At 40.4% G+C, this 13597-nt stretch overlaps 1 protein-coding gene across 1 annotated transcript; it reads left to right on the plus strand.

The window, feature by feature from the left end:
- The first annotated feature begins 339 nt into the window (after positions 1-339).
- Positions 340-12806, plus strand: LOC121304441 (flotillin-1-like). Its single transcript, XM_041235607.1, has 10 exons — positions 340-464; positions 3772-3846; positions 4978-5053; positions 5619-5709; positions 7665-7808; positions 8543-8662; positions 10519-10614; positions 10964-11116; positions 12231-12412; positions 12683-12806. The coding sequence occupies exons 2-10, from the start codon at positions 3801-3803 to the stop codon at positions 12789-12791; spliced, it is 1017 nt and encodes a 338-aa protein (XP_041091541.1). The 5' UTR covers positions 340-464; positions 3772-3800; the 3' UTR covers positions 12792-12806.
- Positions 12807-13597: the final 791 nt, after the last annotated feature.

The following is a 13597-nucleotide window of genomic DNA, read 5'->3' on the forward strand; positions in this document are numbered from 1 at the left end:
ATTAACGTGGCCACTATTGTTTGAATTCTGCTTCGGGAGTGGTGCTTGCTAAAGATGGCCTGACGCTTAAAGAGGCTTTCTTTGTAGTGCATCCTTCTGGCGTTTCACATCAGCACCATAGGCGGCCAAGCCATCTGCTAGTAAGGAGTAAAGCAGAGCTGGTGTGTACAGTAAGAGGCTATTGTCCTTTACTGTAAGCGTGTGAGTTACTGGGTGGCTGGCTTGCTGATGCTATTGCAGAGTATATGTATACACGCATCGACCTTGGTGTGGTAGTTAATCCTCCATGCCGTTAGGTGGTTATATTCATATAAGGGCTAATGAAATTAGGTCCGTTTCCCCTCATCGCCTTGCGCTAGTGTGGGTGTGGGTCTGTGTTTATACCATTACAGACGAGCAAGAAGGAGAGGCGAGATATAAACACAATCTGAAAATCACCTGGAGAATACCTTACCGTGGAACAGGTACGTTTATAAAGCCTTGTTCGAAAAAAATTACAGGAGACGGTAAATGCATTGTAGGCTGTATTTCCACTTTCAGGAAACAAATGCAAAAATAATGTAATGTTGATTGCTCAAGTGAATGTCATCAATAGATTACGTGGGTCTCTTATTTTATTCTGTTGTCTTGGTGATATTTAACACATAGTCGAACCAACACTGTGTATGAGGCGCACCTGTTAATTATTTTGTCTAAATTATTTAGTGTTTATCGAACAATTTTATAATACACTGGACTTGGGGGCGGAGTTAAAACATGGAAAATTACTTTTTTTTTTTGTTGTTGTTTTTTTACAACATACGTTTTCAGGGGGAATTGCTTTGATGTTTCAAATATAGCTGTCATTTAAAATAGTGTATCTCTTTCAAAACATACTATTGCGACCAGTAGCCTATGCTTTGAAAGTTAAATAATTAGGGTTTTAATAATTTATAAAATTGTACATTTTTTAAACAAAATGCGATCCTAAACCAAAGTAAGGCAGGTTTATTGTTGTACAGGAAATGCGGTTTCGGTAAAGAGCGGAACTGTGTAATTTATCAACGCGGTGTTTTCTAAAATATTGTCTGTGTTTTTCGTGCGAGTATAAAATAATGAATGTACTTGTAGGCACCGCTTATTATTTCAATAACATATCTGCGTCCTAATACCCAATAAATAAACTATAGCGAACCGCCCCTTGTGTTCGTGGTTCAAAGGACCACATTTTAAAGCGAGTGAAAATGTTCGGTCCAGTTTTGGAGAACAAGTCAGTTCGAGAGTCAAGTGGACCTACGGGTCGTGTGATGACTTGACCCAAGAAAAATGTTGAATTTAAAAATAGTAAAACAATTTTTTTTTTTTTTTTTTTTTTTTTTTAAATGACATTAGATTAGGTCACCCTACATTTCTCTGTGTGAGATGTGACCTGCAAACAGGGGTTCTAGTTTGTCTCCAGGGTATTCCAACAAAATTCATAAGCTAGTCAATTACAAGCCTGGCTGGATAATGCAGCCTGTGTGTTCTTGTTCTTGAAGAGACCCATTAAAGGGTTGTGATGCAAACCAGACCCGTGCCGTCTCCATCTCTCATCTCTAGAGAGAACAGACACGCTTTCTGTCGTGGCTTGTATATGATATGATATGAAGGCCTGGTTTTATAAAAGCTAGCTTGTGTTTGATTGCAACTTTTTACTCGACTGTGATTAAACGCGGTAACACCATTATTTCACTTGAGAATACGAAGTCCCACAGGCGATGTTTCTGAGTCCGTAAAACTGTTATACAATATTTACATTTTTTGGATACATGCTACGAATTATATACCAGTGTTCGGGAGTAACGCATTACACGTAATGCATTACTCTGATTACATTTTCAGTAACTTTGAACTGTAATGGCTCGTAGATGATTTTGTTCCGTCATGAATTTTCATATCGTCTTGCTAGAAAGTGACATCAGAGGAGGGAGCAAGCGGATTCCATTGTTAGATCAGAAACAAAAACACATTGGAAATGTGAGAGAAAAAAAAATCAAGTTATCAAAAATGCCCGCCTATTTAAAGTTAGAGATATCAAAACCACTAGCCAAGTTTCAAGAAACCACTGGGGCAACCTTGCCCAGCACAAAGCAAATAGGCACAGCTGTAAAACCGAGGAGGGGCAAGGTTGCCCCAGTTGTTTCTACTAACTTGGCTTGTGTTTTTGATGCTGTTTTTATTGCCAAAGAAACAGTGGTATTTTGTAGCTTTTTTGATTACATGATAAGTAAAATATCTAAATTATGTTCATATTATTATTATTATTATTATTATTATTATTATTATTATTATTATTATTCTCAATCCTAAAATTCCAGGTGATACAAAACTTTTTTTTTTTTTAGTGAAAAAAGATTTGAAGCCACAGATGATTCAGTGTCAACCGCAAAAAACACATTTCATGCAGGCGGTTTATAAACTAAAGTGTTGTTCTGATTGCAGAGACAGCAAATGGGATGAATGGGGGGGGGACGGGGGGGGACTTGCTGGAAACCAACAAAAAGACACGTTTCTGTAGAAAAGCTGGCTTACTCCCAAATAAGCCTCCTACACTTTCCAAATGGCTAGTGTGAATATGCTGGTAGTTAGAATAGTGGCTAGGGAGGGGTATATTGCACGTGTTATCTATTACATTTGGATAGTGGCAAAATATGGGTGATTTATGGAAGCTGACGGTCTGTCTGACTATTTTTGTGTTCAAGGACAAAATGAAATGTCGAGGTGATTTTATGTATTTTCTTTCTTGAAACCATTCACATTTTTTGGAGATTTTTTTTTTTATTTTTAAGCTAGTGCATATCTTTTTTTTAACTGATCCCATTAAATATATATTGCAAAACCCCCCCTTTTTTTTTTATAAGTCTTGTATGTGATCCAGCACAGCTGTTCACACGTTATTTTATGAACCAAGATGCTTCCCTGTCTGTCCATAATGCATGTGGCACTTCCCTGTCTTCATGTAGTGCACAGATTGTGGCTGTAGATCTGCTTTCTTTTTTTATGATGTTTGATAATCAGTCGTGACTGGTGTGCGTGGCATTCTCGACCCAGAGATGAAAAGTCGTCCTTTAGAAATATTTGTTGGCTGCCAGTGCTCAAGGCGTGTCATATGCATAACTGAGGACAGGATGACCGGGCGAATCTTTGAAGAAAGTAATTCTCTTTCTTAAGCTGTCTTTAATCATGCTTTTTTTTTTTTTTTTTTTGCATACGTTTTACTTGTTCTATAAACAGGATACACTATTAACAAGGATAGCTATATACAGTTCATTTTACATCATGAATATTAATGGGATAGCCTTCCCTGCACAGCCATTTAATGATGTTTTGGAATATGAAAGTCCCACAGATCAATGCAGTTTGTTCGCAGTGCAAGGCAAATTAAGTTTGCCTTGTCAAAGAAACAGTGGTATGCCCATATGGGACTAAACGCAGCAAGAATTGTGGGGTGGGGGCATTTATTTCATTCTGACCACATGCTTTTATGCTCACTAAACATCCATCCCATAAGTACGTTTTTTAGTGTAGTTATGGGCGATACCAATACAGAACTGGGCGTGTTTGTAAAATTATCCCCAACAAATAGGTTTCTGCAACAAAGAACCAATCACTTTTAGTGCTGCTCCCTGCAGATCCTGTAATAGAACAGAACAGTAATTCTGTGGCAGGGTTCATTTCACGGCAGAGTTTAGGGAATGTGTGTATTAACTGATGGATCGCTGCAGGTCAGTAACATGTCTGTCTTTCCTTTAGTGCTGTAGAGTTACACTCCTCATCTCAGAATGGTGTTCTACACGTGTGGGCCCAATGAAGCCATGGTCGTGTCAGGTAAGGGAGTGTCTCTTGTTGGTGTGTGTTTGTGGATCTAGCAGGGTCTTTTTCCTTTTCAAGGAAGCAAGTTGCTTGGAGGCCTCTGTTTTCATGTTTCAGATGAAGGGACATGAATGACAATAAATAGAGGATACTGAAAGACTGTTCATTTTTTTTAGCCTCAGGAGGATAATATATTTTAAATATGTACTTTTGGCATATATATTAAGTATATAGCACAAATATATATTTAAATCGCAATACAATGTGTCAATTTCTTTCATAAAATCAATAAATTCAGAGATTATTTTACATGTCTGATCATTTACTTTCAGTAGCAACACATATGTAAGCAAGGACTCATTCAAACCTAGTCCCGGTAACCCTGTTATACTGAAGTGGAATAACAAAAATGTATCTCCTGCTAGATGTACCCATGTTTGTGGTATAAATAACATTCTGTTGTACCCTACAGACTGGCATGCCTTCCCTTGGTTTCAAAAGTAATTTGATGTGGTGATGAGATTTCTTTACTGTAATACGTTACTAATATTTTCACTGTTAATTTGGAAAGAAAAAAAATTCAAATGTTTGTTTTATATTTTTAAAGTATATTCAAACGTGAAAATCCTGTGTGTCTCGGCAGTGGATAACATGACCAGAGTTTGTGTCAATTCCTGTTTTTTTTTTTTTTTTTTTTTTTTTTTTCAGTTCCTTTTTTAAAATCAATTCCCATGCCTTCAACAGAACTGGGATTGATGTTTCAATTAATCGTTGTGATTGTTTGAAGCCAATCTAACTGACTAACAGTGACTGCAATTCAAGTCATTTGGTGGCCACTGAGCAGCTTATTTTAACAGAACACTGTGAATTGCAATTTTGATCAACGGTATGTTGGAGTTGATAAAAAAAAAAAAAAGGAAATGGAAATTTGGGATAGATTTAAAAACAGGAATTGGTATTGAAAAACAGGAATTGACCCCAGCCTTGAATATGACGGCTCAGTTTTGGACCAAGTCCTTTAGTCCTAGTGCTGGGGAAAGGAGAGTTATCAGTTCCAGACGCCAGGGTGTAGGAGAGCATGGCAGACTGCTGGCTGTGCCCCCGCGGTGTGATCGCTGGCATAATGTTTGTGTTTTCTGTTTGCAGGGTTCTGCCGTGCTCCCCCACTGCTGATTGCTGGAGGACGAGCATTTGTCATACCCTGCATTCAGCAGATACAGAGGTAAGTGCTCAGCACTGGGGTTGTGACACTACGTGCACGGCTATATATACTATATATATATATATTATATATAGTATATAATATATATATATATATATAAGAACGTTGTGAACGTTTCAGACAGACCTTTTATTTGGACGTATGAAGCCCAAACCTTCATTATTGAAGATGTTTGTATCAGATTGCAAATACAATTACAGTGCTAGTTGGTTCAATTACAATTTATATTCTAAATAACCAAGCAGCAAGCAAAGGTACAAATAGATAAACATACTGTGTTCAAACAAATGGGGTCACCAAAAGTGAATGAAAATACAAGAATAACGGTCGTGTGACAAACACACAATTTGAACCTTTTAAAGTACACGCGGGTGTCTTTGTTACATGCTAATATTATTGAAATACAATTCAAACATGAAAAAAAAAGGTTTAGCGTATTGCGCAACACGCCTCAAACACAGGGCCCTCGTGTGTCTCCTGTTTGCACTGAATACATGAAGTGCGTACGTGAGGGGAGTTTGACTGTAGCTCGACTGCTTTGACAGGTTTTTCTTCACTGTTTCAGAATTTCCCTGAACACTTTGACTCTGAATGTGAAAAGCGACAAAGTCTACACCCGTCACGGAGTGCCCATCTCCGTCACTGGGATTGCACAGGTAGGTAGAGCTGCAAGAGTCTCGGCTAACGCTAGTTTCCACTGCACAGACAGACGCGTACAGTACATTGAACGAATGCAGTGCATAGGAAAATGCATGCTGTTAAGCGTGCCATCGCTTCCTTGCATGTGATTGAAGCATCGCTTCCTTGCATGTGATTGAAGCATCGCTTCCTTGCATGTGATTGAAGCATCGCTTCCTTGCATGTGACTGTAGCATCTCTGATTTAGCACCAAGGTACAAACATTTTGTAAACTGTTGTACGTTTCTGAACCGTTATTTAACAAGATCAGTGGCATAAAACAATGTGAATAGAGTAACTCTGCAATTCTGCCTTCGTTTCTGTATAGATCTAGATGCGCTAACACCTCAAACCACAGTGTTACTATCGGTTTATAGCTTTGGAGGAATAAGCAGTTGTGAAGTGGAAAAAATCTTGTTTATATTAAATACAATGCAGGGTAACTAACATGTGGGGACACTGTATTTATTATGAGGTGATTTGTGTGTTGGGCGGGATTTCTTAGCTGGCTCTGAGCTGCTACTGTGGTTCCTGCTTTGTATTCTGTTGAATTGTATTGATTTAGGTTGTAACCCTTCCCCCACACCACTCCCTCATCCCCTGGCAAACGCATTCTCTCTCTCTCTCTCTCTTTCTCCCCCCCTCATTCCTGCCTTTTCAGCCCTCTCTCTCTCTCATCTCTCTCTCTCTTTCTCCCCCTCTCTCTCTCTCTCTCTCTCTCTCTCTCTCTCTCTCTCTCTCTCTCTCTCTCTCTCTCTCTCTCTCTCTGTTGGGCGTCAGTGCTCATCTTCCATAGGGCTTATCCTTGCGCAATGCTTTCAGTGGATATCCCTGTAAAACAGGAAATTCATTTGATGAAATTGCCATCCGGTTGTCAACCTCTAATGAATACAGAAGCAGAAGCAGAAGCAGCAGCAGCAGCAGGGTGATTGGGAGCCTTCCCTTGGGTCTGGTGTCAGCTAGGGCAGTTAAATGGTGGGGGGGTGGGGTTGCAGGCACAGAGCACAACACAGGAAGAGAAGCCTTGTTGCAACTGGCAAGCTTAAAGAAATGCCACCCAGAGCTTTAAAATCCATTGTCTTGTCTGTGGAGATGGGCAGAAGTCTGTATGTAACACTTGAGAGCTTGTTCACTTTTGTATTTAGCTCAAGTTATGTATTGTATCATAAATAAATTGTCTGTTCTTGCCGCTACTAACATTACCACAATAGAGCTAGCCAGCACTTTAATATCCATGAGAAACCTCACAACCTCGCCAAGTTCCATTAGAGGAAACCATCTTGTTAATGGAGTACCTAGCTTTTAACGAAGAACAAAATCAAATGAAACAAAATCAAAACACTTAAAAGGTAGCAATAGGTGTAAAACACTAATTTGTGGACATTTCCCTTGGAGCTTACCTTACAGACAAGGTAATCCCTCCCTAATCAGGATTCTAGGGCAGAATTGTCATGCTTCTCCAGCTGGGGATGAAATCGCAAGCAAAGGGGATATAGTGGATTTGGTCATACATATGTGTGTCACATTTTTGCTTGTACTGGGTAGATCAGCTTGTGTAGTAGTCTTGAAGTTTGCTATTAATAGTGCTTTGCTAGATCACATTAGGAGGATGTGCAGTACGGGGGTCTCTTTCTGTTACACTTATATCTGCATATACTGTATCTGGGGAACGGCAAATGTAAATGTCATGAAACTTGTAAAAAAAAAAAAAATAAATAAAATTTTAAAAAAAGACACAATGTATCTGGAGAGTCGCTTGTCGGTTTTGTGATTAAACATTTCATTGCATATTTTGTACATACATTGTACATGGAGTTTGCGGCCGTGGCAGGGGATGCGTGTTTCTCACGTCACTGATAGCAACAGCGCCGCTATCGCTGCCCAGCTGTTGTTGCTGCTGATCCTCACATGAGTGTGTTTCACTTGAACCCAGGTGAAGATCCAGGGTCAGAACAAGGAGATGCTGGCTGCGGCCTGTCAGATGTTCATGGGGAAGTCTGAGCAGGAGATCGCTCACATCGCCCTGGAGACCCTAGAGGGGCACCAGAGAGCCATCATGGCACACATGACAGTGGAGGTAACTAGAGAGAGACAAACACACACACGCACGGGTTCAATTCACTCCATAGCAAACGCACTGCACAGACTACTATTACATTTGTTATTAATATTTATTTATCCACGGTGATTTACAGGTGTTGCAGGGCAGTACAGGGTTACATAGCAAGATTCATATTTAAATACAGTATGGCTTACAGTAAGTGCAATAATTAGGAAATTTGAGTTGCCTAACTTAAATTCATTTTGTTGATGTACAGCTGTGGCCAAAAGTTTTGCAGCATCTCCCAGAGTTTAAAATTTAAAAATTTTAAAGAATTTAAAAATTGTATGAACAGAATTTAGGTCTTTTATTTAACGTCATGTAATCAAAGAAACTTCTAAATGACTTTGCAAAAGTCTAACCAAAGCAGGTAGTATTTCATGTTAGATTTAGAAATGTCACTTTTTTCAGTTTGTCCATTTTTTGTTAAGTATATGGAAAACTACAAAGCCGTGTGTAACTGAGTAGGTTAAACGTTATATTATTTAGCAGGTTTCATTTGACTTTATGAAGCGAAACGTTTGGCCACAGCTGTATTTTAAACAATAATAGGCAGGGGCCGTATACAAACATACAGACACCTCTGAATATGGAGACTAATACACTCGCATGTAGCAGGAAAGCTGTGGCCAGGATATGATATGTACATGATGTAGAAATGCTTTGTGGCGTGCTTGTGGTCTGTGATGAGCCTTGTGCGCTCTCTGCAGGAGATCTACAAGGACAGGAAGAAGTTCTCGGAGCAGGTCTTCAAAGTGGCCTCTTCGGACCTGGTCAACATGGGCATCAGTGTGGTCAGCTACACCCTGAAGGACGTGCACGATGACCAGGTAGGTCTGATGGACCTGTCTGCTGGAAAAGATCTGACATAATATTTAACACAGAGAGAACAAGAAGGTAGGAGAAACTTTTTGCCAGTTATAAATAAATGCATGGAATAGACTATTTAGTAGTAGGGTCTAAAACATTTGGAGTGGAACATACAGTGTGGAAAGATACACAGTGATATCAGTGGGTGCCCACAAGTGCCCTGACCATCAGCAGAAAGAGGGCTGTGATAGAGCAGGTTTGCCACGTTTAAGAGGGTATTAGATCTATCCCTGTTGAGCTTATATACAGAGCTCCAGAACTTCAACTCCATCCTCCCCCCCTTATTCAATTCTGCTCTTTGCATTCCCGGAGGATTAATGCTTTTCCTGGAAGGACTCGTGATCGTTCAGATTTCAGCTGCAGAGCTGCCAGATTCTCCCGTTCCAGACTGGACTTTGCTCTGCAGAGAGAATAAGAGAAACACGCACAACATTTGCAAACCAAAATCCAGTCGTGGTGTGAATAGTTTAGTTTACAGATTTATTTTCTTAACTGTTTAACCCTCTGGTATATTGTATATTTTAAGCATGTATATTTTTATACCCAGCTGGTGATGCAGATCCTTAGTGGCCAAAATAGTAGAGGTTGTCTGTCTGTCACAGTTACATCTTTACACATTTTAGCTACAGAACTGCTTATCCAATTGTGGTGACTTGTGCTAAACAACGTCTTCAGCCAGTTTTGAGCGCATCAGAATCTGCTGGTATAGGAAGGCGGTTTGCCCATTACGTTTTCACATGTGTCTGTTCATAAAGTGTATGTGGGTCATGGTGATCTTCTTTCTTTAGCGTGACACTTGATAGCGATAGATTTATTTACAGCCTTTTGCTGACATTCGCTCTTTTTATAGTAGTTCATTTGCCTATAAAGGTGTTCTCTGCTGAATTAATGCAGAACTGGAGGTGGGATGTTTCTTTCTGGTTGTACCCCATTCAGCCCCATTCAACTGGGCACAGTTCCAGGCTTGCAGAAGTATCCCACCCAGTCATTTTGCATTGATAGTAAATGAATAGCCTTTAAGGAATGCCAATGTGCTTGGGGCTGTATTGCTCAGAGAAGCCTATTATATATTAAAATATCTAATAGTCTATTATGTATTAAAAAGACTATTATATTATAGAAAAGTCTATGATTATTTGAAGAAGGGGCAATCATTTAATCATGGTTGCCAAGATACAATATTTAATGAGCACTTGTGCTTCTGTCTCAGTATTTTTTGGTTGGAGGGTATGTATTAACCCTATTTCTCCAGCTTGGTCTGGTTTCTTGAATGCATTCAAACAGCCGCAGTGTACATTGATCTGAGTTCTACAGGGCAGGTTTACAGCGTTCATCACAGGGACCTTACGAGTCTCTGCAGCGCAGATTATTTGATTTCTATTTCTAAATGAATTAAAAGGTTACATTTATTTTCCCAAGTAGAAGTCCAGCTTTATGATTCCCAGCTTGCACACAGTACAGCATGTGTACGTGCATCTCGAGAACAGCTTATCCAAACTCGTTTAGGGCATTGTTACCACTGGTTCTGGCACATTGTAATACAGGTGTTAAAGTAGTCTATCACCCCTGCTGATTTTGTGGTGCTTGCAGTGGGAAATGCAAACAAACAATACCAGCCATGCAGAATGACAGAGTTACGATATTTGCTGTTCACCATTGCAGAAAACCATTTAGAAATTAAAAATAAATAGTATGCCCTGTAATACGTTGTACATGCACACCTTTAGCGTGGCAGCTTGCACCACACTACAAAGTGGCATGAAAGCAGTATTGTGGGCGCTGCCCTAACCGCTGTGCTCTTCCCTTTCTTCCTCAGGATTACCTCCACTCTCTGGGTAAGGCTCGCACAGCTCAGGTACAGAAGGACGCCCGCATTGGAGAAGCCATGGCAAAGAGAGACGCTGTGATCCGGGTGAGTGAGGCAGGCCTGCGTGCTTTCTGTGTAGAGAGACAGACCTGTCAACTCTCTGATTTACCGGGAGTGGCCCTTCTCCCTAACAGCACACGGGACAGCTTTCTCCTGTATTTTAAGCAAAACCTTTTTTTTTTTTGCTCAAGATCCTTTTTTTCATTTTAACTTCTTTACATTTTTAATTGAAGGAATTTCATTTAACAAGCGTATTCATTTCAAGTTTTAGGAGTTTGGTGTGTGAACGGGTGGGAGGGGTTTCAAAGGCTCCCTCTGTATGTGTAGTTGTGAAGCTGTTTCAATGAAGCGGCATGCACAATGGTTCGAAAGCCACCTGCTTTCTCTCCCTCAGGAAGCTCACGCTATGCAGGAGAAGGTCTCTGCTCAGTACGTGAATGAGATCGAGATGGCGAAGGCGCAGAGAGACTTTGAGCTGAAGAAGGCAGCCTATGATGTGGAGGTCAACACCAAGAAGGCGGAGTCAGACCTGGCCTATCAGCTGCAGGCAAGAGAATAAACCCCTCCCCTTGTCATTGGGAGAACCCCTCCCTTCAGTCTCACCTTTCACTCTTTTCCAGTAATGATATGCAATGCTGTTATCAGTCACTCTCCACTTCTGCATAATTCTTTGATCAAGCAGTAAAATCAGGTGTAGTAGTCAAATATTTCGACTCGTGCCTTCATCAGTCTCCTTATTTTTGTCTAAATTCAGGCATGGGGATAAGACACTCCGATTGCGTAGTGGTATGATCCATTCCTGGTTTTGCTGTGAGTTTAATAAGACACACCTGAGCTTGTTGCCTATACACACTGTGGCTAATCAAGCTCGTAGTAAAACCCGGAATGGATGAGTCTTCTTTCCACCCCTGGAGGGATGGGTGAACTGCTTATGACGTAAGAAATGTTCAACACAAGAAGAAACGCATGCTAGCACTTTGTCTTTCAAACACTGCGTTCCACGCTGACTTATAGACTTAGGGTCAATTACCATTGTAATTATTCAATTCAATACAGTAATTGTAATTGAGCCTTGTGTAATTGTGATTTGTAATTATACAATATACTGTCGTACGATCATTATTGTATTTTTAACCATTTTTTTCGTGACCTTATTTGTTTGAAAAAAGTTACATAGCGTATTTCTGTATTTGTTTCAGTGATTGATAGTTTGGTTAACTAGACCTTTTTTTTTTTTTTTTTTTGTTTTCAGCTCTTAAACAGTTGGAAGATTTCAAGTTAACTATGAAATTGTATAAGTAACTTAAAACCTGCAACTTTTTTTTTTTTTAAGAACTGAGAACATTTTAGAAGGCCTAATTTAAGCAAACCATTAGTTAAATGTAATGGTTCAGTTGGAATAAAAACCAGCAGACACTGGTGTCCAGAGGACCAGGTTTGGGAAGGTCTGTAGTTAGAGTTGACTTGCACACAGTGGTTTGTCATCTTAGTCAAACCATGTTTATGGCTCCATTTTAAATTCCCGAGCTTCTTGACTTGAATGTTTTGTCTACTACTATGGACACTATCGTGTGACTCTGTGCCTGTTGACAGCCCACTTGCTTGCGGACCGGGTTGGAGAAACTTTGTGTTGACGCCGATCTCTCGGTCTCCCCTCGCAGGTGGCGAAGACAAAGCAGCGCATCGAGGAGGAGAAGATGCAGGTGCAGGTGGTGGAGCGAGCCCAGCAGATCATGCTGCAGGAGCAGGAGATCACCCGCAAGGAGAGGGAGCTGGACGCCAAGGTGAAGAAGCCAGCTGATGCCGAGCGCTACCGCCTGGAGAGGCTGGCTGAGGCAGAGAGGTAACTTGCTTGGATCTTGTACCGGGACTTGGCAGTCAACAGCGGGCGCGTTAAGCAAGCCGCTCAGAGCAGCTCGGAGCACCGCAGAGCAGGTTTCATCACTGATCTGAGGCAAAAATTCTCGCTCTGAACCATTCACTTAACGCACCCATTGTCTGCTTGGAGTGCTTGCAGATATTTGCGACCGGTTGGGCAGGTTACTGCAAAACACGCTATATCTGGACAGCTGTTTGAGAAACCAAAATCTCAAATCTTTGTGTTCCCTTCCAGGCTCCAGCTCATCATGCAGGCTGAAGCAGAGGCTGAGAGCATCCGGGTGAGTCCGACTTCCTTCCTTCCTTCCTTCCTGAATGCATGCAATATGTTTTTAAAAAAATAAAGGGGTTTAGTTATTGTCTTCAGAATCAGGGACACAGCTGCATACTCATTTTCTGTAAGGTTCCTTTAGGAGTGCAGTACAAATCGCTGGGCTTGCTGCCATATTGTTTTCAGGAACACACAGTACCAGCTTTACAGTTCGTACACAGCTGTTTTCTATAGTTGTGATTTCATCAAACTTTTTTTGAAAGCATTTTGAAAACGCAGATCGAACGTGCTTCGGCATTTACAAAACGATGGTAAATAATAAGTCGACTCGTGTCGTTTTGGTCAGTGCTTTCATCACACGTTCTGTGCACACACAGTAGATCTACTGCTGATTTCAGGGTTTCGCTGAAGAGGTTGTCGCCATTGTTTCTGGCAACAGTTTATGCATTACAGTGCAGTCTTTGGAAGGCAGGTAAATTGGGAGTCAATATTTGTGGCGGCTTCTTTTAAAGACGCTACCTGTTCTAAATTGTAAATTGCCAAACTGCAGTGCAGGCAAGACAGAGCGTGCGTCTTTATGATACACGTTTACATATACCGACCTACAACTGACCCTATCTTTTATTTCTTTCTTGCAAACATCTCCTTTTCTGCTGCTGTTTTAATATTTGTCATCTTTTTACACCATTTCTTGACATGGTCTCTGCACTGTAGATTGGAATTGCTTCATTACCTGACCACACCTTATGTTACCATCCCTGTATCGTTAAAAAAAAATGTCTGCTTTATAATTATTATTATTATTATTATTTATTATTATTATTATTATTATTATTATTAATCGCTAAGGGACAAGTACATTTTAATAATTATTGTAAG

This window comes from Polyodon spathula, chromosome 37, assembly GCF_017654505.1.
Source record: "Polyodon spathula isolate WHYD16114869_AA chromosome 37, ASM1765450v1, whole genome shotgun sequence".
In the NCBI taxonomy this organism is placed as follows: domain Eukaryota; kingdom Metazoa; phylum Chordata; class Actinopteri; order Acipenseriformes; family Polyodontidae; genus Polyodon; species Polyodon spathula.